This window comes from Mangifera indica, chromosome 3 (assembly GCF_011075055.1).
Source record: "Mangifera indica cultivar Alphonso chromosome 3, CATAS_Mindica_2.1, whole genome shotgun sequence".
NCBI lineage: Eukaryota > Viridiplantae > Streptophyta > Magnoliopsida > Sapindales > Anacardiaceae > Mangifera > Mangifera indica.
This window is the reverse complement of record NC_058139.1, coordinates 11020305-11040092: the sequence shown is the minus strand read 5'-3', so window position 1 is coordinate 11040092 and position 19788 is coordinate 11020305. Positions and strand designations below refer to the sequence as shown.

Sequence of the window (19788 nt, the reverse complement as noted above, 5' to 3'; positions counted from 1 at the left end):
ACTAGGATTTTTGGTTGAACCACTTTTTCCTAATCTCAAATTTATTACTTTTTTTTTTCCTTTATTAGATTCAACTCATCATGTGATTGCTTTCTCCGTAGTATTAATAATATGTTATCATAAAATAAAGAATTATTTGAAAAACAATATTTCAATTATTTAAAAAAAAAGATTTAGGGTTTATATAAGAATTAAATGTTGAAAATGAAAAAAAATAAAAATTAGAGATGGAGTCTATTTAGAAATTATTTAGTATGTCAAAATATATCTGAAAATGAGAGACTCTAGTAAATTTGGCTTGGGTGAAAAATCACTTCCCATCAAATTAAACAACAATAAAATTATATATACACACTTTTGATACACAATTTGAGTACACAAATGATATAATTAAATGATTTTAAATTAAAGATAAAATAACACCCAATCACATAATGACACATCATCTATATATCTAAATTATATATAAAAAATATATACATATAGTATTATTCTTGTTCATCAACCAAACACAATTATATTACAGTCCATGTATTAATGGATGAGGGATTAAGGAAAGTAAATTAAAGGATGGCTAAATGGGCCCAAGTAATTGGGTCAACCCGCTCGAGACCCCAGAGAGCCGAAACATGAGACTCTTGATAATTCAAAGGCACCCAATTTTCACTACTCATGGGTAATTAAATAAGAGCTACTGAGGAACTTACGAACTTGATCTAAACTAAAACAAATCCACCATCAACCAAAATCAGAACAAAAATATTCAGTGCAACTCTACGGCAACAATGGAAAAACTTTAAATCAGCATCTATATACTGATTAAACATCCAGCAACATTATCACAATGCCTTAACTGCGTCACTATATCTTGGAGACTTTATTGTTAATTCTTGTCAAAGAACAATTCTTTGCATGCTCTTAAGGGATAGTCTGGGTGGCAGAAATATGGGCTTTCATGGTGAAGAGTTTGGATTCAAGTTTCTCCGATGATATATCAAGATAATACTTTTAACTTATCTAATTTAATAATTATAAAATTGGTTCCGATTTAGGTGAAGTTCCTTGCCCAAAAAAAAACACCAATTCTTTGCATGATGATGTAACTCATCATTGTTGGGTAATGTGCGTGGGATGAACAAAAGAGTTGAGTTAGGCAAGAGATGGAAAATTTGATCACTTAAAACAGTGACCTCACCAACCCCTAAAGAGAAAGAGAAAAGAAGATCAGAAGAAAGCCTCAAATCAAAGACGAAATTGGTTAATTAAAAAAGAATTTCCAAAGCAAGTTCACTTCTTTTTAAAAGATGATTAAGTATGTCTGTCTCTATTCATTGAACAAGCCAAAACCAGACATGAGGACCATTTAGCTCACATGGCCGCAATATGTTGCTGCTATGGATGCGTTCACATATTCATAGAAACATTCAACAATTGATCATTTGTAATAATTTTCCAAGTGGGTGTTTGTTTCAAGAGATCTTCCTAGATTCTCCTTTTCCTTTGAGTCAACAAGTCCATGAAGCAGAAAATGAATATAGAGAAACTGATGTTACACGGAAGATGAAAATTCAAGTGGACCATATTGGAAATTGGAAAATGAAATCAAAATGATGTTTTTAATGTATTTCCAGAAATAAACATGCTCCCCATTTTTCTCAGAAAGCGATTGCAATATGCATAGGATAATGTATTTTTAAATGACGCCTTCCTTGTTTTCTTTAATTTGACTTAGTAAAAGCTAATACACACACACACACACACACACACACACACACACACACACACACACACACATATATATATATATATATATATATATATATAGAGAGAGAGAGAGAGAGAGAGAGAGAGAGAGAGAGAGAGAGAGAGAGAGAGGTAGAATAGAAATCAAGTGTAGATGAAAATATGATTAATATAAAATATGGATCAACTAAAATTTAATTATAATTTTGAATATGTAATTGTATGCAATTGAAATATATTAAAATATTAAAAATAATATTAAAAACTAAAATACTTATTACTTGCTAATTTAAAATCTGGAATGAGAAAACTTTAGAGAATTTTATTGAACTTGTTAAAGGAAAGTTAGGTTTTCCAACGAGAACTTATAATCTATTTATAATATGAAATTTGAACTATTACTAAAATATCATTACTACAAGTTTTAATCTTTGTAGGAAATAATTGCACATCTTCGAGAATCTATTTTTGTCAAATTCTTGAAGGCTAACATGGCAACATTGTCAAATTCTCGAACTATGTTTGTCATTATGCATATTTTACCTAGTACGCTTATCGGAAAACATATGTTATATACCCATGAAGCTAAGGGGGGCTTATTAATTTGACAATGCGTTATAGAGGTAAGTGAAATTTAATTACCCATATTTGAGAGGTTTATTGTAATTTTAGTACACGTAGTGGGGATTTAATGCAGTCTAATTACGCAAAACAAGGGTATTTTATATTTTACTGCAGGTATAAATTTTCACCGCACGGATTAGGGGGCTAAGTGTAATATAGCTAAATTATGCATGTGATGACAGTTAATAAAATTCGGTCAATAAAATTATGTGTATTCATTTTAAATATAAAAATATATACATATTTATATATGTTATCACGTGTTTTTATATCTTTTTATATAATTAGATGATTTTAAATTAAAAATAAAACAACATCAAATCTATTTTGCATAGTCTATGTACATACTAGATTTTACTTAACCCTTGGTCATTATTTACCCAATATGCAGACTAATTAACTTTAATATTAGCCAATCAAGAAACCAGTAAATCAATAAAAAAATAAATAATAGAGCCGATCAACCTAATGGATTGTGTAATTTACAGCTAATATTAGTTTTAATACTTGATTAATTTTGGATTTTAAGTTAAAGATATTACTGATGAGACTTTTAAATTTCATAAGTTAGAAATTATTCTATGGTTTTGATACAAATTTAGAGTTGAGGGCATTATCGTATATACAAATTTAGAGACGAGTATAATTCTTGGATTCTCGGTTAGTTTTTTTACCAGAAACGACTTCAGCATCCCCGGTACAGCTGACTGGATGCAAGTTTGAAGGATTCAACGGCGGCGGGCATATACTTATTTTTATGTTTATCATAATATATAAAAACAGAAATAAATATATTTTTTAACGTAATATATTTATTCATTACAGGATATAAAATCGAAACATGTCAACTATAAAAAAAAAAAGTCCAAAAGACTTATACTCACCCTAGGTTTAGTGCAAATTCTAATTTATATTCACTAATTTTTAAAAATATAAATATTAATCTATTTATTAAATTTTATTTTTATTATTAATGATAAAATTGTTATTTAATAAAAATATTATAAATTTATCACTTTTTTAAATTTTGATAGAAAAAATTGTTTTTTTTAATTTAAAGTGAAAATATAATAAATTTATAATTTTTAAATATTTTAATTAAATAATATTTTTATTTTTAGTAATATTAATAAAATTTTACAGTATTTAAATGTTTAAAGATTAATAAATATGAGTTTGGGTTCACACTAATGCGGGTGGGATGGAATAGGTCTTTTGGCTAGGAGAAATGTTAACGTGAATAGTTGACTCAATTTTATAGCAGTGCATTTATTCAACGAGGAAACCGCAACAAGTAAACCTTGAAGCTCCCTAGAACTCTCTTCTTTTTCTCACTCATCCAGTGTAATTTTATTTTCTACACGTTTGTGCTTCTCCTACTTTTATATATATCCAAACCAAATCGCTCATTCTCAACTCATCTTTTCTTCTAAATCCTTTTCAAGAACAACTTACACTCGTACAAACCATCACTTGCCACAATGGAGATTACAGTTTTATCAGCTCAAGGCTTGAAGAACTCTTCTTCTACTCTCTTCTCAAACCGTGTCAGACCCTTCATCAACATCACCACTTACTCACCAACCACAACCTCCGGCGGTGATAAACAGTGCCACGTGTACAAAACAAGAGTTGATGATGAAGGAGGAGTAAATCCGACATGGGGTGACAGGTTTCATCTACCTACAGACAACACCTTCTTTACCAACAGATACTCTTGCATATACTTACAAGTATACACCAAAAGGCTCATTGCCGGTCAAACTCTACTGGGTTGGTGTCAGGTTCCTGTTAACGATATCGGGTTTCCTTCGGTTGGCTCTGTCCGGTACCTCAGTTACAGGCTAAGGGATAGAGACGGGTCCAGAGGTCAAGGAGTTGTCAACCTCGCTGTAAAGTTGGAAAACATAGTCCCGGTAGCCGGTGAGAACTTCACCCAGCCGCTAAATACGGAGGACACGTATCCAGTAATTGGTATACCAATAACAGTATGTACACATGTCAAGGATAGCGTGAGTTGAAATCTGGTAGGAGACATGAAAGTGGGAGAGAAGACAAATCAGCCACGGCCATCATATGCTTAAGCCAAACCAAATGGCTCCTGTTGAATGTCTAGTGTGACAGTTCTCCAAATTTGTTAACAATGTAATGATGGTGACTCCCATTTAATTGTTTTGGTTTTGCCAGTAATTGTCAACAAAAAGGAGGGATAATCTGCATCGCACAATTTAATTGCAACGAATGATTCAAAACCAAGGATATGCACCCATGCGATAAACACTACCTCTATCTAGTCTAGTCCCATCATATGCAGAGTCAAGAGAGCAATGATTTTAAAGCTTTATCTTTTTGGCTCCCGACAGCTATGTAATCACTATTATTAGCTTACAAATTGCACATCTAATCACCGATTAATACATCAGAGTGAAATGTAACTGGGATCATTACCTTCGTGAATTATTAGTGACCACAAATTAACCATAAATAATTTCTTAAATGTCCCACTTCTTGATAAGAATTGTAATCCACATTTCTTAAGTCCTAGTGTGAAAGGCCTGCATTTGAAGCTTTTCAAAATGGTAGTTTTGAGTAGGGTCTGAAATTTTGGTGACAGTGTGGCTGATAATCTTCTTACTTCAGCATCATAATATACCATATCAATGCCTAGTCGTTGATACATGGAGTCTTTTGCCCTTTGGTTTTAGTAAATCAGATTCATCAAGTGTACACATTAACCTGAAGTCCACTACAAATGATTCAAACAATATCTTTTTTTTGGGGTCAGATGACAGCCTTTCACGAACTATAAGGCCAAAAAGTGACATGAATGTGCCTCAATAACTCATTTGACCCCAAGCCATGAATGTGAATTTCGATCTGAAAATAAAAGAGAAACAACATATCTTCACTAACACTGGCAATTACCAGGCTACATTTCTGATGTCTGATGTTGCCTTTTGAAGTCTACTCTTAATTGATCTGAAACTAGCCGAGCCATTATTGGTCCACTGCAATGAGCTGCTTCGCTTAAGAAGATCAAATACCATGGGGGATATCAAAGTTGGATTGTCTGATGGAATATCATCATACTCTGCAGAAGTAAATCAACAAGAAAATCAGTTTAAGCATAGCTGAATACCGTTGGTGTTGCAGGTAAATATTTGTGAGACTTCTAAAATATGTATGAAGCCAAACTCTTAAAGATGTATACTGCTCTTTAAGTATTGCAGTAATTTATAAAAAAAACTAAGCCTTAAATGGTTGTCTACACATAGCATCAGAGTAAATAGAGCTTAGGAAATCTATGGTCGTCATATACTAGGTGGCTCCCCACATTCCTCCTTGTCCAACTTGTGGCACCAAATAATTTTTAATAGTAACAAGTTTGCACTAGTCAACCATGTGCCCAACCCAAAAGGGTTTACACGGTCAATTTCTATCCTAAAAGCACAAATATGGACAGGGCTGACCATCTCAGTCAAATTGCCATCCCTTGAGGCAATGAGGCAATAACGCTGGTGAATTTTCAAATTGTTACATTGTCTTAAATTTTCAAATTGTTACATTGTCTTTGCCAGTAGAGAGAAAATGCAATCGGAAAAGCTGTTCCGTCTACATATGAGGAAAAAAGTAGCAAGAAGCATTGGGTTAAAGCAGACAGGTCACTTGTAAGAAGCATAACCATATAATTTGGCCTCATAAAATTCTTTTTACAGATACATGTGAGAATGCAGAGTCTTTGTTTACAGGTACAATGCAATTGCTAAATTTTGTAGTTTACATATTAGTAGCAAACATTAAGTTTCGATAGAAGAAATATCACCTGAAGATTTGGGAAGCTGATATTGCCTTTTCAAGAACTTGGAGGCCACTTTATCTTTCTTGTGGCATAAGACTCGCACTAAAGTATTGGCATCTTCCAAGTTCCTGCGACCATGTTTTGGTGGATCTAGTTCCAGTGAAATGTGTTCACTTGCGTTCATCAACATCCGGATAAGAGTTTCACTCTGCAAGTGAAGAGATTAATCATCAAGCTGACTATCACACCAATTATTTATAGTGATACAATGCTGCAATATGAACAACCAAACCTGAACAGAAAATAAGCTAAGTATTTCTTCTGCAAATTTTGCTTCTTGATCAACCACTGAGCGGGGTAGGCCTTCTCCACTAGCTACAAAGAAGTCCTAAAAGGTAGAGTTATATTTATATCAGCAAGCCAAACATTACATAATCATTTGATAATGGCAAATACATTCATATCTAGCACGTTCTTTCTTTCCATGCATTTTGTATATGCAAACAACATGGTGAAGATTTTCACTTGGTTTTAAGAGTGGCATCAATTATGAGCTGAATTCATACAGTACAGCGCCAACACCACATTTCACTTGAAGAAACATGTCTTCCCACCCACAAAAGGCCAATGACTGCAACTTACATTCAGTCCATATATTGAACATGAATGTCAAAATAGTCTCAGAACAACTGTAATCTAAAATTGCTTTATGCACAATATGGATCATTCTAGAGAAATTAAATTACTACCATGCAAGTCTCCTAACTACCCCTTTGACTCTACTAGGCAACAGCAATATCAACTCTATCTTGGTTGAATTTATAAAAAATAGAAAAGCCCCATGTCAACTTGGCAGGGAAGAGAATCGTCATTGAACAAAGTATTTTCCATGGAGAAACTTTCTAACTTAACAAAATTTAGTTCAGATCAGAAAGAAGTAAGCCTTAAGACATAAAAAGATAGATGCCATGGTTTTAAAAGGTTTGACAAAGAACAGACATACATGTTAAGATAGTAAAATGATGTAAGAGAATTTACAACAGATACATTATTTTATCAGAGTCATTTATGAATTGTAACCCTATGTTCTCACATTCTACTCTAATTGCTTACACTTCGATCTGAAGAAATATTTACCATCATCTTGTCTAATGCAGAAATTAAGCAAATATGCATCAAAATATTTTCCTTCTGTAATGTTCACATATGCAAGCCCATGAAATCAAAAGACAAGAACATCTAGCCTTCTGAAAGAAGTCTGATCTTAGTAAGAAGACATCATGCTTATATTCCCACGTTTATATTCTTTCAAGATACCTTCAATACATTAAAGTCCTCTTCCATCATCATGATATCTGAATCTGAAAATGCACGAGAAGGACCTCCATCCAACAATATCCAAATATAGCCTTCCTGAACAATAGAAGTATACACAACATGAGCCACCAAGAAAAGCACCTTAACATATTACAAAATTGGTGAGAGAACACACCAAGGATGCTCGACAGATGCTCAAAACCACAAGGTCCCTTAGAGAGTCATCAATCAAACCACAAATTTGGTCAAGGGCCTACATCATTCCATCAAGTTAAGAGAATATTTCTTGATATGAAAAATAATTCTACACTTTGAAAACAAAGTTTAGCAGAAAAGCACATGATATGCACACAGACACAGGAAAGAGAGAGAGACTATATGCTTATGTAACTTACAGTATCAACATGAGGGAGAACACAGTCCAAACGTGCATTTTCCACGTTACCCCGATATAGAGGAAACAGAAACGAGTCTCTCAGATCCCAAAAAACCACTCTTGCTCCTACAAATAATAATTTAGGAACAAATTTAAGGTTAACTCCTAGTAAATTAAACAATAACATTATCTGCTTATGCACACCTTTACAAACAAGGCCAGATTTAGGTACATACTTGCCTTGTGGATCACACAAACACAAATGTATGCATATAAACTTGTTATAATTTGATTAATAATATTATGGAAGCTTCAAAAAGTTTTTATGCCTTTGTCAAACTTACTATGAGATCAATGTTGAGTTACTATGCCAAAAAGCTTCAGCCAATGGAGAACCATGATATTTAAAAAGATTAAACCATCTATTGTCCAATCATAATAGATTCACAGTTTTTGGTAGATAGACAGGAACTCTGTTACAAATGACAAATTTTGATGCATGCAACTTTATTTAGTCAAAGATAATGCCGAGTTATATTAATGTGAACTTGCCAATGGATATGCCTCTAAAGAGCTGTTTCTTGCAACACATTCACAAGCTATAAATGGCCATCAAATCAACATGTGACCAGCAAAACTACTAATCAAGTTTCATTAGCTCACCAATAAAGAAAACATAAAATTAAATTAACCAAAGTGGATGTCTTTCTATTTGCAGTGAGAGGAAACTAAGAATAACAGATAGATATAATAGATACTAATCAAGTTTCATTGGCTCACCAATAAAATCACAAATCATGTTGATGGCAATCTTTGCAGTATCTCTGATGCAGTTTAAGGTGGTTGAAAATAGCTCATCCATTGCTTCACTGCATGATAGAAAATCTCTTTCTGAAGCTTCAGGAGGCTCTTCTTTGGCTGGATGAAAATAAAAAAACTGCTCAAACTATAGTATACCAAGCACTGTAGCCAACGGAATTTTATCTCAGAGAAGTGTAAGAAGAATCTGAGAAACTTAAAATATTTCAAATAATGTCAATCAAATTCTATAGTACCACTAGCATAAATACTGTAGTAAGGCTCCTTGCAAAAAGGAAAGGATACTTAGCTTTACCCTCATTATTCTTGTTAATGCTATGCATAGAAATCTCATGTCTCCACATGATATTCCATTACAAACATATGCAAAGTTCTTATTGGTGGCCACTGCAAGCATGCACACAACTATCAATAGAAATCCTGACCAAAGTCAGCCTAATGGTCGGCCTTAACACTTCATTCTTAAATAAGTATTATTTTTGGTAGGTCTCATGAATGAAATGCATATCAAATTTCAAAATAACTAGCAAGTATATTGGCATCCTTGAGGAGATCTTCAACAATATATTAGTGCAACCGTTTAGCTGCTATCTAGAGAAGAGTTCATCCTCCAAACCCTAATTGTACACTCTATTCAACATCATCAAGAGTTAGATCTAATAAGCTAAACAGGGAAAATGCCACATTTGTGGAGCTAATAAAATTATTAAAGGTCAGTTTCCTGCTGAGAATAAAATACTTACCCCATGATTGGCCAATAGGTGATCTGATAAGTGCCCAGGATTTCCTTATGCCATCTTCTAAAATGCTGATTTGCTTTTGAATATACTGCACAAAGATAAAGAAGATGACAAGAAGAAATAAATTCTACAGATGAAAAAGAGAGATAAATCTAGATTGCTATTGCTGTTAAAAGGTTAGTTCACAAAAGAGGAACCTTCGAGTGAAGTTTTAGGCTTCTTTATGGGTTTATGTCTCCTCAGAGTTCAAGTATCTTTTTTCTTCATTCATCATAATTGGGGAGCTTTAATGTTATAGCTAGATGACTTTTGTTATTATGATTAGGGTCTCTTGTAGGTTTTTGTTTGATTTAATACTTTTAGTATGGTGAATGACCTATCTCAGGTCTACATGGAAAGCTAAACCTATTTTCGTGATTAGTTTGTTCTTTTCTGTATCCTCCTATAGTTTGAATACAATTCTTTTTGTTTGCTAGCAAAAAATAATAATTATAATTACTCCAGAAATAACATCCTTAAAATTATGTTAAAACCACTGGCATGATTATTTGGTTCCACGTAATAGAGAAAAATTCAGTAAAAAATTTTGTATGAGTAACGGGAGCAATAGATAGATCCACAAGACTTACTTGAAGAGTGTTCAACCTGATACAGAGTTTCGGCGTTGTCAATCCTTTTAACTTCATACTCACACTTTCATCCAAAAATGTAAACTCCAGCAGCTTTTTCTTAACCATTGGAAGTACTGCATCCTTGTAACGAGTCAAAGGAGGAGCTGAAGGATACAGATGACTTTTTTCAACTGCAAGATCAGTGTATTATGATCAATTATATTGAATTCCAACAGTATCTGAAAAACTAGTTATTAAGTCTCTTAATCAATCACATGGAAAACAAGTCTTGTCATCAATTGTAAGGGAAATAAATGCAGTAGAAGAAAACAAACAAAATATTAAAACAAATAAACAATGTACTTGAATTTTTTAAAGGAATATATCTTAACCCCAAGATAGAAATGAAAGAGTATTTATGGTGAGAAAATTAAATTAACATCATAAGACATGTCAAGGATGTCAACGTAAAAGTGAGCATATTCAAGGACCATAAGAAGCTTCCTTCTGCGACATAATAACACTTAAGACATCGCAACCCATTAGGATCTTGGATTCTGCCACTCTATATGCCATGTTGCCTTCTATCCTAAGGCATGAATCCCTGAAACTCCATAATGGATGAAGCCAAAAGAACCAATAATTGATTGACATTCACCCTAATTGTCCCCTTGGTTCTTTTGATGTGTCAAATACTCCATAATCCAAGAAATAAAAATTTTCATCCAATTACAAAGACTGCCATTCAGAGTGAGATATAAAGAGATTTCAGACACATCCAACAAGAAATAACAAGAAGATGATGATTCAACAAGCTTGCCAACTTTGTGATAGGCAACAGATGCTTATTGAACATGCTTCATAAATAAAAGACAGGAAACCAAATATATATACATTCATTTAACCATCTTCATGATTTAAGAGAAATTTTATAAGAATGTGACCTTAGTATCATGATATAGAGCAGACCAATTATTATAACTTATAAATCAACCTAGGGAACTACCAGCAAGAAATCATGACAGACGTTATTTTGTAAGTCACTGTCCTGCAAAAAACAAAAGAAAAATGAAAACCTTTATCCTAACTTCTTTCTTTCAGGGAAGGAGGGTTAAGAAATTTGAAACTGACCATAAAAAAAACTGATAAATATGGTGAACCACCCATCCACCTAAAATTAGCCAACTGATAGTGGACAAAATATTCAGAACGTTATTTTGTAACACTCACTGTCCTCCAAAAAACAAAAGAAACATGAAAACCATTATCCTAACTTCTTTCTTTCAGGGAAGGGGGGTTAAGAAATATGAAACTGACCATAATAATAACAGATAAATATGGTGAACCAGTCATCCACCTAAATATAGCCAACTGATAGTGGACCAAATATTCCGAAACAATACAACACTTAAACCAAAACAGCAATTAAATCTCTACAAATCGGCAAAACAGATGTACCATAAAACCGTTCAGAAACTGAAGCCCACAAAGGAGCTATAAAATAAACTCTGTCCCACTATAAACCAGCCCCCTCAATGAAAACCTCTTCAAGACTTATTTTCTTTCTCTCAAATCATACACCTGAAACTTTCAATTTGAAACAGGGAAGGAGACCCTACCAGAAAAAAAATTTCCTCCAGGTACACCTACAAAACTTTCACCTATCTGGCCAACCCCGTAGACCAAAAGCTAAAGGCATGCATGGTGAAGCCTCTTTAGGCTTTCATTAAGCTTTACATTGAATTATTTCAAGCAAAACACAAAACAGCACATACAGTTAGAAAAATGTCCTATCATAAATATGCTAGTTGATAACATGTATGATACCTAACTGGCTCAGCAATCTCTGCAAATAGGCATCCAAGCTGTGGAAAATTATGGATAGAAGAGCTTGTAAATGTGTAACATCCAAAGGGAGATTCAAGCCAAAGAATTGATCCACGGTCTGCGGGTAAAATAAAATATCACAGGAGTTCAACAAAACAAGACTACAAGTTACTCAAAATAATTATATAAATAAATAAAAAAACAATGGTGAATAAAAAATTTAAAGATGAAATTGTGACAGTAAATTCAGCATTACAGGTCCCATAATGATTGTGTAAATTCAGCAGGGAGCAATGACTATTTTTATATAGGCATGCTGTTTACAGGTCCCATAATCAGAAAAAAAAATAAAATAGATAACTTGAGCAAGAACAAAGAAATTGCTAATAGAAAAGACACACAGCAACAGCAACTTCTTTGCAAGGCAGTATCTTGATAATCTTTCTTACTGAATGACAAGAATATATATTATATAACTAGTTTGAAATCAGAAATGCCAAATAACTGTTTTAGAATATTACATACCTCCTCTATAATCCTAAATACTTCAATTACCGATGCTGCTTTTCTTTGCTGTAAGGACAAAGGTTCCCAATCCTACACATACACAATCATTTTAATTTCAAACAATTCAAAAGACCAAATGCATGCTATAATGCCTAATGTGTTGTATTTGACATTATGCTGCTATGCATTAGTTTGATAAATCATGGTTAGACAAACACAATATTACACAGCATCCCAGCAGATGAAAAGGGGATTGAAATCTGTCTGTCCCACCTCCCATTCAAATATTGATCAGAAATGATGGTATGGTATGTCCATAAATTCCGAATAAAAAACCCCTTCGTTCACACAGTTTTATGTTAAACTTTCTCGTTTTTAGTTCTCCTCATCTACTTTCTAGTTTCACATATATGACTAGATGGCAGGAGAAACTTAACCAAAAGAACATCATCTCACTTAGTATGGAACCAACCTCAAGATCAAATGCACGTCCAGTCCATTCAAGTATATGAGCATGCTGTGCAATCACCCAATCAAGAATGATCGGTTTGCAAACTTCTCCAATCTGCATAAAAGGAACTTGTCATCCTCCAGATCATGCCAAAGCACAGAAAGCATCACATTACAACCCAAAAAAATATATCTATACAATTATACTTTTCCGAAACACAAGTATGTTCAACAAAAGTTGAAAACCAACACCTCAGTATTAATTCTGTTTGTTATGTAGGAATTGGGAACAAAAAACCTTCACAATAAAATTCCAGTTCAATAATATCAAATTAAAGCTGACATTTATTTTGCATGGATCAGACTCTCATCATCACTAATAACCACTAACGGGTAAGCTCCAACATTTGCAGGTAAAAAATGCCTTGAGCACCAGTATCTATGTGAATGACAAGGGTGAGATTTTAAGAAAAAATCACGAAGATGTGAAATGCAACAAGAAAACTACGTTGGATGATAGAAATTCCTGAGATTTAATATAATTTAATGATCACTCTTCATCTGCATAAAACAAAACAAACGCAAGCAAGCAACATGTCATGACAAGACGGACAAAGCAAACAAAACAGCAAAAAGAATTAAAATCTGATTGTACATGTGTCAAAACATGGTAAATACCAAACAAGACTTGTAGACTCATTGTCATATGCCATTAAGAAATGCAACACCAAAACCTTTAATACAATATTGTTTCCATGACTTCAGAAATACAGATCCTAACCTGATAATGGTCCAATTCTTTTCTGATAGGGTGATGGGACTTATTTTCTTTCAGACCAGAAGTATACAGTTGATTCAAGTAATGATCCAACACATCAGCTGCAGGAAGCACCAATTTAGCATCTTCAGACAGAGAAGACACCCCCTTGAGGAATGGTTTCTACATATTTGGGAAAAGCAAACAATTACCTAACATATAATACAGTGTATTGGTAAATTTATACCAACTGCAATATACACGCTTCAATTAAGTTATGGAAACAAACCAGTCTTTCCCCATAAAACTGATGCACTAGCATGGATGAGATCGTCAATGCTTCAGGGAATAAATGACATAATACCGGCCAATACTCTCTGAACTCTCTCTCCACAATTAATTTTAGTTCATTTGCCAACAGAGCCAAAGGATGAGTCTTTTCTACCTTCAATTCAAGATCTATGGTATTTGCAACCTGCGAAGAAATAAATCAACCTCATTTGAATTATGAATAAGAAAGAAAACTTGTATTGAAGTGGATTCAACTTTGTCTAACACCATGGTATTTGCCAGTTAACAATAATATGATATCAAGCCATCATTAATTTAAGCAAAAATAAACTTTGAAGATAAAATACTAACCCGCATGCAGGCAGCTTCAATGGACTTCTTGACATATCTTTTAAGTTTTCTAGTAGCTTTGTCATTTGAAGCATTCAATGTGGTCAACTGCATGGGTAAAGTAAAGTTTTTGTATGAGACAATAGCAAATATTAGTTCTAATGGTAGTCTCCCCATATTACAGTAACATGTGAAAGAAGGCCTTGCATCAGAATGCAACAAGAACAATTCCTTAATATATACTCAATATATGCTATACATGCGTTTAAACACCAAGTATAATTTCAATAATGTATTGTTGGATTTAAAATTCAGCACAACCTTCTTTGTCCAAGAATCAACGCAATTTTCCTTTTCGAAAAAATTCATTCAGGATCAACAAAAAGCCTAGTAATAAAGATCTACTGCTTTGTTGAAGTTGCAATTAGCATATACAGTAACTTAGTAAAAATAATATTAAAAGAAAAAACAGTGCAAGAAAACAATTTTTTGCAATACATTTCTTGTACGGAAGCTACTTTTTTTAAAAAAAAAAAAGGCAGCAATTTAAGAACATATCTAACCATGGTAACTCATGATAACCACCAAATATATATTTAATCAGCTTACTGCACCAGACCTAACCTTAGTTCCAGAACAATTGCCAGAAGAAAGCAATCCAACTGCTGATGCCAAGGCCATCACCCTCTTGAAGTTAGAAGGTTGCTGAAAAAAAAAATGATTTAGCTTATAAGAAAATCCCAGGAAATAAAGGTTCATTTTACAAGGTATGAAAAGAACAATATAACATAAAGCAAAAGTCATTTAAGTTCAACTAATAACCCAAATTCATGCGGTAGTCAAACAGAATAAAGATCCTAGAAAGATTTAAAAGAGCTTGGTCACCCATATTGGAACAATCAAAATATATATGATAGGAAACAAATAAAAAGTAGCAATTGACCTAACCTGATTAAAATGCAGGTGGTAGTCCTGCAGTTTATTGTCACACCAAATGCTTAATGAGAGGAAAATAGCCTGCACCAGACTCAATTTAACTTCTCTATCATTGCATTGCCTTGAACATACAAGACTATTCATGTATTGTCCTTCCTTCTCATCATATTCTTCAGCAGTTGAAATTTTCTGCAACTGAATAACAGCATGTTCCACTAGCATGCCCTCACCAGTAGCTACAAACTTCAACCGGGAAATGTTCCTTAGTGAAAAGATTAAAATAATATTAAAGCATGCTCCTAAAATTTGCCGAGTCATATGTCACGTGAACTTTACATGGAAGGTGACACTAAGGAATAGGGATGGCTTTTCCCCAATTTGAAGTTAGGACTATTAAACCTGCACTTCAGAAAGGGAAGTTTTGGGGTATGCTTTTGGAGGTTAGGTGACACAGTGGTGACAGAGAATGATACTAAACACTTTGCTATTGCAAGTTAGACTAATAATTCCCAAATGGACCTAGCACATACCCAAAACCAAATTAAGAAGGGCTAATCAAACACAGATTGAGTTATATGACTGCATAAGGAAACACCATATAAATATAATGATTTTGGGATGATAAATGTACCTGCTGAAAAAGAACCCACCCAAATATAGCGTGGTGCATTTTCGGAGTGATCCCCAATGTTGGCCAGGTCAAATTGATAAATGACTGCATAGTATCGAATTCCTAATACCAGCCAGAAGCAGAAAAATGAGAACCATTCAAAGTAAAACTAAAAGCAAAACATCAGATTACATGCCAAACTGAAGAACATGCTATATTAGCTTCTACCTCAATGAACTGGCATTCATCAAGAATGTCAAACATGCCAAAAAGTAATTTTTCATAAAGTTTAATGTTCAGATGATAGCAAGCAGTCCAGTAGTGGGTTTCACTCTGGAGACCAATTTTTCCAGGTAGAGATGATAGCCTTAATGCTAACTTTCGAACAGATGACAGAACCTCTACACGTTCAGAAGCAGACATTTGTAAGTCCCACTCCTACAACATAGAATAAATATGGTGGTGGTAAATATCTGGAAAGAAGTCAATCAAGCCATTGCAAGATCATGCAAACATCAAAAGTCTACAAAGAGGGCATACCTTTGTATCTCTTATCTTTTCAAGGCAACCTCTAATATTTAGATGTTCAGAATTTGCAACATTAGTGGAAAAATAAAGAAGCTCTTCTAAGATATTAACCTGCAAAAACAGTTACACAATGGTAAGATAAGATCAGTGCTTTTATAACATACTTGAAAATAAAAAATTAATCATCACCTGTCTATTTTTCCATTGCATATAGGATTTTTCATTAAGAAAATCAGACTTGAAAGTGCCAAGCAGAAGTCCCAATGATATTTGAGGAAGATCAACTTGCCCACATGATCTCCTTGCAGCCAACTGAATCAAATTTCTCTTAGTGCACTCACCCATTGCTTCTGAAATCTAGTGAGCAAACAATATTTACAACAGAGATCAGCCAAAAAAGACAAACATGAAAGTACAGAGAGACTTGCACTCCTTAAATGATAAAGATCAACTGAAACATATTTTTTTGACAAATATTAAGCTAAACCCCACCTTTTCCTACATGAGACTGTAAAAAACCTTTGCTTGTAATTAATCATACTCCTATGTTCTTTTTCAAGCACACAAGAATTACAGCTAAAATTACGTTTTAAAAAAAAAACAATTATAGCTTACCTGCATCTGAACCCGAACAGTATCGAAGTGCTTTGAATGTTTCTCTGAAGATTGAGATTGTAAATGTAATTTATCCTTCTTACTCTTAAACCCTGACAAAAATTTTGAACTCTTTTCTTTCTTCCAGTCCTCAACTGGATTAACCTCAACCCTAGTCATGGGAAAGAAAGCGTAAAAATGAAAAGACAAGGAAGAAAAACACACCAACTGTACAAAAAATCTAGAGGTGTAGGAACTATTGTATATATACTAAAGAGGGCATGGTACAATATGAAAACCCAGGATGGCTCCATCAGTAAGTGCAAGAGTGATTACCAGGAAAATAACATAGATGCAACCAATAATTCATAAGCTGATTCCCGCAAATCATCATCCAACAATCCTTCAAAAGTCCTGAAGTTATGTATCAGTTTGCTCAAGATGAAAGAAAACAACTTCATTATACAAATATAAAAAAAAAAACATGTAAAATAAAGAACCAGATTATGGAAAAAACAGAGAAATATAAAGATATGCATAATCCTCCACCAAATTTTAATGTGCAAAATCTTTCCACCAAATTTTGATATGCATAATCTTTCCACCAAATTTTGATATGCATAATCTTTCACCACATTTTGTTAAACTACATTATTGCATCAGATTTTAAGTCCTGAAGGAACATAAGTAAACAGATCAATACCTGTCTTCAGACTGGGTAAACCTAAAGGAGGAATTCCAGAAACAACCATAGGCATTGTAGGAGCAGTAAGAGTTGCTTTACTAAAGCCATAGTCAGTCCTAGATGTTGCAAAATTCTCAGCAACTGCCGGATCCCTCAGACTAGATAAGCCTGATGCAGAGTTTCCAGTTTGCTTGACACTGATTGGAGGCGGCACACGTCGAGGAGGAGATCCAGCCAAATCTGGATCAGAAATAAGAAAATACGAATCCCCTAATTGGGAATTAATCTGCATTAGAAAATAAATAATACATAAGAAAGAACATATTGATGTCGAAAAAAAGACATATATTCATAAACTTATAAACACTGTCCAGACATCACATTTTTATTCTTTTTCATATTTATAGGAAACCATATATTGCATAACACCTCATAAAACTTTCTTCAATGAATGCACAGAACTTGATGCACACACTATTATGTCTTTACTTGCATCTACAATACACATAATATTTGCAAACTTTTTCAAAATTTATGCTGTCCTAATTCCATTTGCATTTCAAAAACATATTATTCAGGGCTACTAAACCTATAGGCCAGAACCTAAAACAACACTTCAAACCTGTTGAATACGTTAATTAAGCAACTATAAAAAATGACCATTAAATAGATTGAAATATGCATATAACAATAAATCCCGTAACTCGGCAGAAATCTCCCCTAAGAAAACTTATCAGAATTCAAAAGTTGCATATTTTCCAAAGCAGAAGGGTCTACCTAAACCTAAGTCACCTCTAGTAACGTGAATGAAACTAAGCCGCAATAAATATCATATGTCTCAAGATAATTAATATAAAAAAATAAAACCTCTAAATGCTCTTACAGTACAATGAAAAGATAAAATATAAACAAACGCATAAACACATATACAAATAGATTTTTTTTTCAAAAATGAAGCATGGTACAAGGACTCAACACTCAAAATCTAGAACGGTAAGCTGTTGATTACCAAAATTGGATAAGCCGAATCCTCGACATACTTCTTAGTCGCTTCAGAAACATTAACCACTCCACCTGAAGACAACAACAAACTTACAACTCACGCAACCAGAACCAAATTTACTTTTAAAAAAATTTGAAAAGAACGAGACGCAAAATTCTAAGCTCAGTTAAGCTTCCGAGAAAAGCTAGGGTGAGTTTTCTTGAAGTCTTATAACGATGCGATTAAAACTTTTTCCGCCAATAATTAAAGCGAAAGCCAAACAGAACACCAGGAAGGAAAAAAGAGAAACCTGATTTAACGCAGTGGAGGATGTAGTCGGCGCTGAGAGAGTCGTAATCGATGTTAGAGAGAGAAGTGACGGGTCCAAAAGAAGTACGAATCTCCTTAATCAATCCTGATGAGAGAAGGAACTGTATGAGCTGCCGGCGATCTCGACGGTACCGTTCTAACAGAGAAAGCTGCCTTTCCATCCGAATAATTTAGGTACCATTCAACAGCTGAAGAGAAGAGAAAGAGAAAGCCGCGTGGTGATACATAGAGTGAAAGGGAAAGGTCCACTTCGGTTCGGGGAGCGCGAAAAGCCGAGACCGAAAAGACAAGTTGATGGTTTTACTCTTATCACAAATCAGATGCTTTTAAGTTTTAACTAGTGTCGCGCGGTTGGCTGTTCATTCTTTTGATTTATTCCTTTTTCCTCGAGGTTCGTGTAATTTATTTTAATTATCTTACCTCCGTACTTGTTCTTTTCTTTTCAACCACGAGCAAGAGAAGTGACTCCTTCCAAAAATATGGTCTCCTTTTTTAATTCATCAATTAAATATTGAGTGAGAACAACGTTTTTTTCTTCTTTTAAATAAGAAACTCAAATGCAACATCTACAATGTTTTTCTTCCTTTATTGAATTTATTATCTCTTCACGTTCTTATAATCAAGAACATCATAATCCCCTTCTACTGTTTTTGTCATTGCTTTGCTTCTTTAAAAGCATTCTGCGCCGAATACGTTTAAAACTGAATTGGGAGTCACGTCCAACAAACTAATGCCACATTTTTTAGTAGGAGTTTTGTTGAAAGAAATGGAAAACAGAAAAGAACTTAGATTGTACAGAGAATAAAGAAGGGAACTAATTATAATTATATGTTCCAAAACATTAACAACAGAAACCTTTGTTCGGTTTTATCAAGCAAGATTTATTAACATTATATACCTAGTAGGAAAAGAGAAACTCGTAAGGGTTATGA

The 19788-nt window shown here is 33.7% G+C and overlaps 2 protein-coding genes across 5 annotated transcripts; one reads left to right on the top strand and one right to left on the bottom strand.

The window, feature by feature from the left end:
- Window positions 1-3642: 3642 nt before the first annotated feature.
- LOC123211296 lies at window positions 3643-4658 on the top strand. The gene has a single exon (XM_044629921.1). The coding sequence runs from the start codon at window positions 3849-3851 to the stop codon at window positions 4386-4388; it is 540 nt and encodes a 179-aa protein (XP_044485856.1). The 5' UTR covers window positions 3643-3848; the 3' UTR covers window positions 4389-4658.
- Window positions 4659-5038: 380 nt separating this feature from the next.
- On the bottom strand, window positions 5039-19236 carry LOC123211295 (protein unc-13 homolog). Of its 4 annotated transcripts, none has more exons than XM_044629917.1 (26): window positions 18837-19236; window positions 18554-18618; window positions 17563-17830; window positions 17196-17262; window positions 16881-17031; window positions 16455-16622; window positions 16278-16376; window positions 15966-16175; window positions 15759-15860; window positions 15140-15370; window positions 14816-14896; window positions 14213-14299; window positions 13860-14045; window positions 13595-13753; window positions 12836-12928; window positions 12382-12453; window positions 11857-11974; window positions 10048-10220; window positions 9422-9506; window positions 8640-8777; window positions 7879-7985; window positions 7659-7736; window positions 7484-7579; window positions 6459-6554; window positions 6191-6374; window positions 5039-5458 (listed from the first exon to the last, which is right to left on the bottom strand). In XM_044629917.1, the coding sequence occupies exons 1-26, from the start codon at window positions 19015-19017 to the stop codon at window positions 5289-5291; spliced, it is 3465 nt and encodes a 1154-aa protein (XP_044485852.1). In that variant the 5' UTR covers window positions 19018-19236; the 3' UTR covers window positions 5039-5288. The 4 variants fall into 4 exon arrangements, with proteins under 4 accessions (XP_044485852.1, XP_044485853.1, XP_044485855.1 ...); XM_044629918.1 differs by having other exon boundaries at window positions 17563-17814; window positions 18837-18891; XM_044629920.1 differs by having other exon boundaries at window positions 17196-17273; window positions 17563-17814; window positions 18837-18890.
- Window positions 19237-19788: the final 552 nt, after the last annotated feature.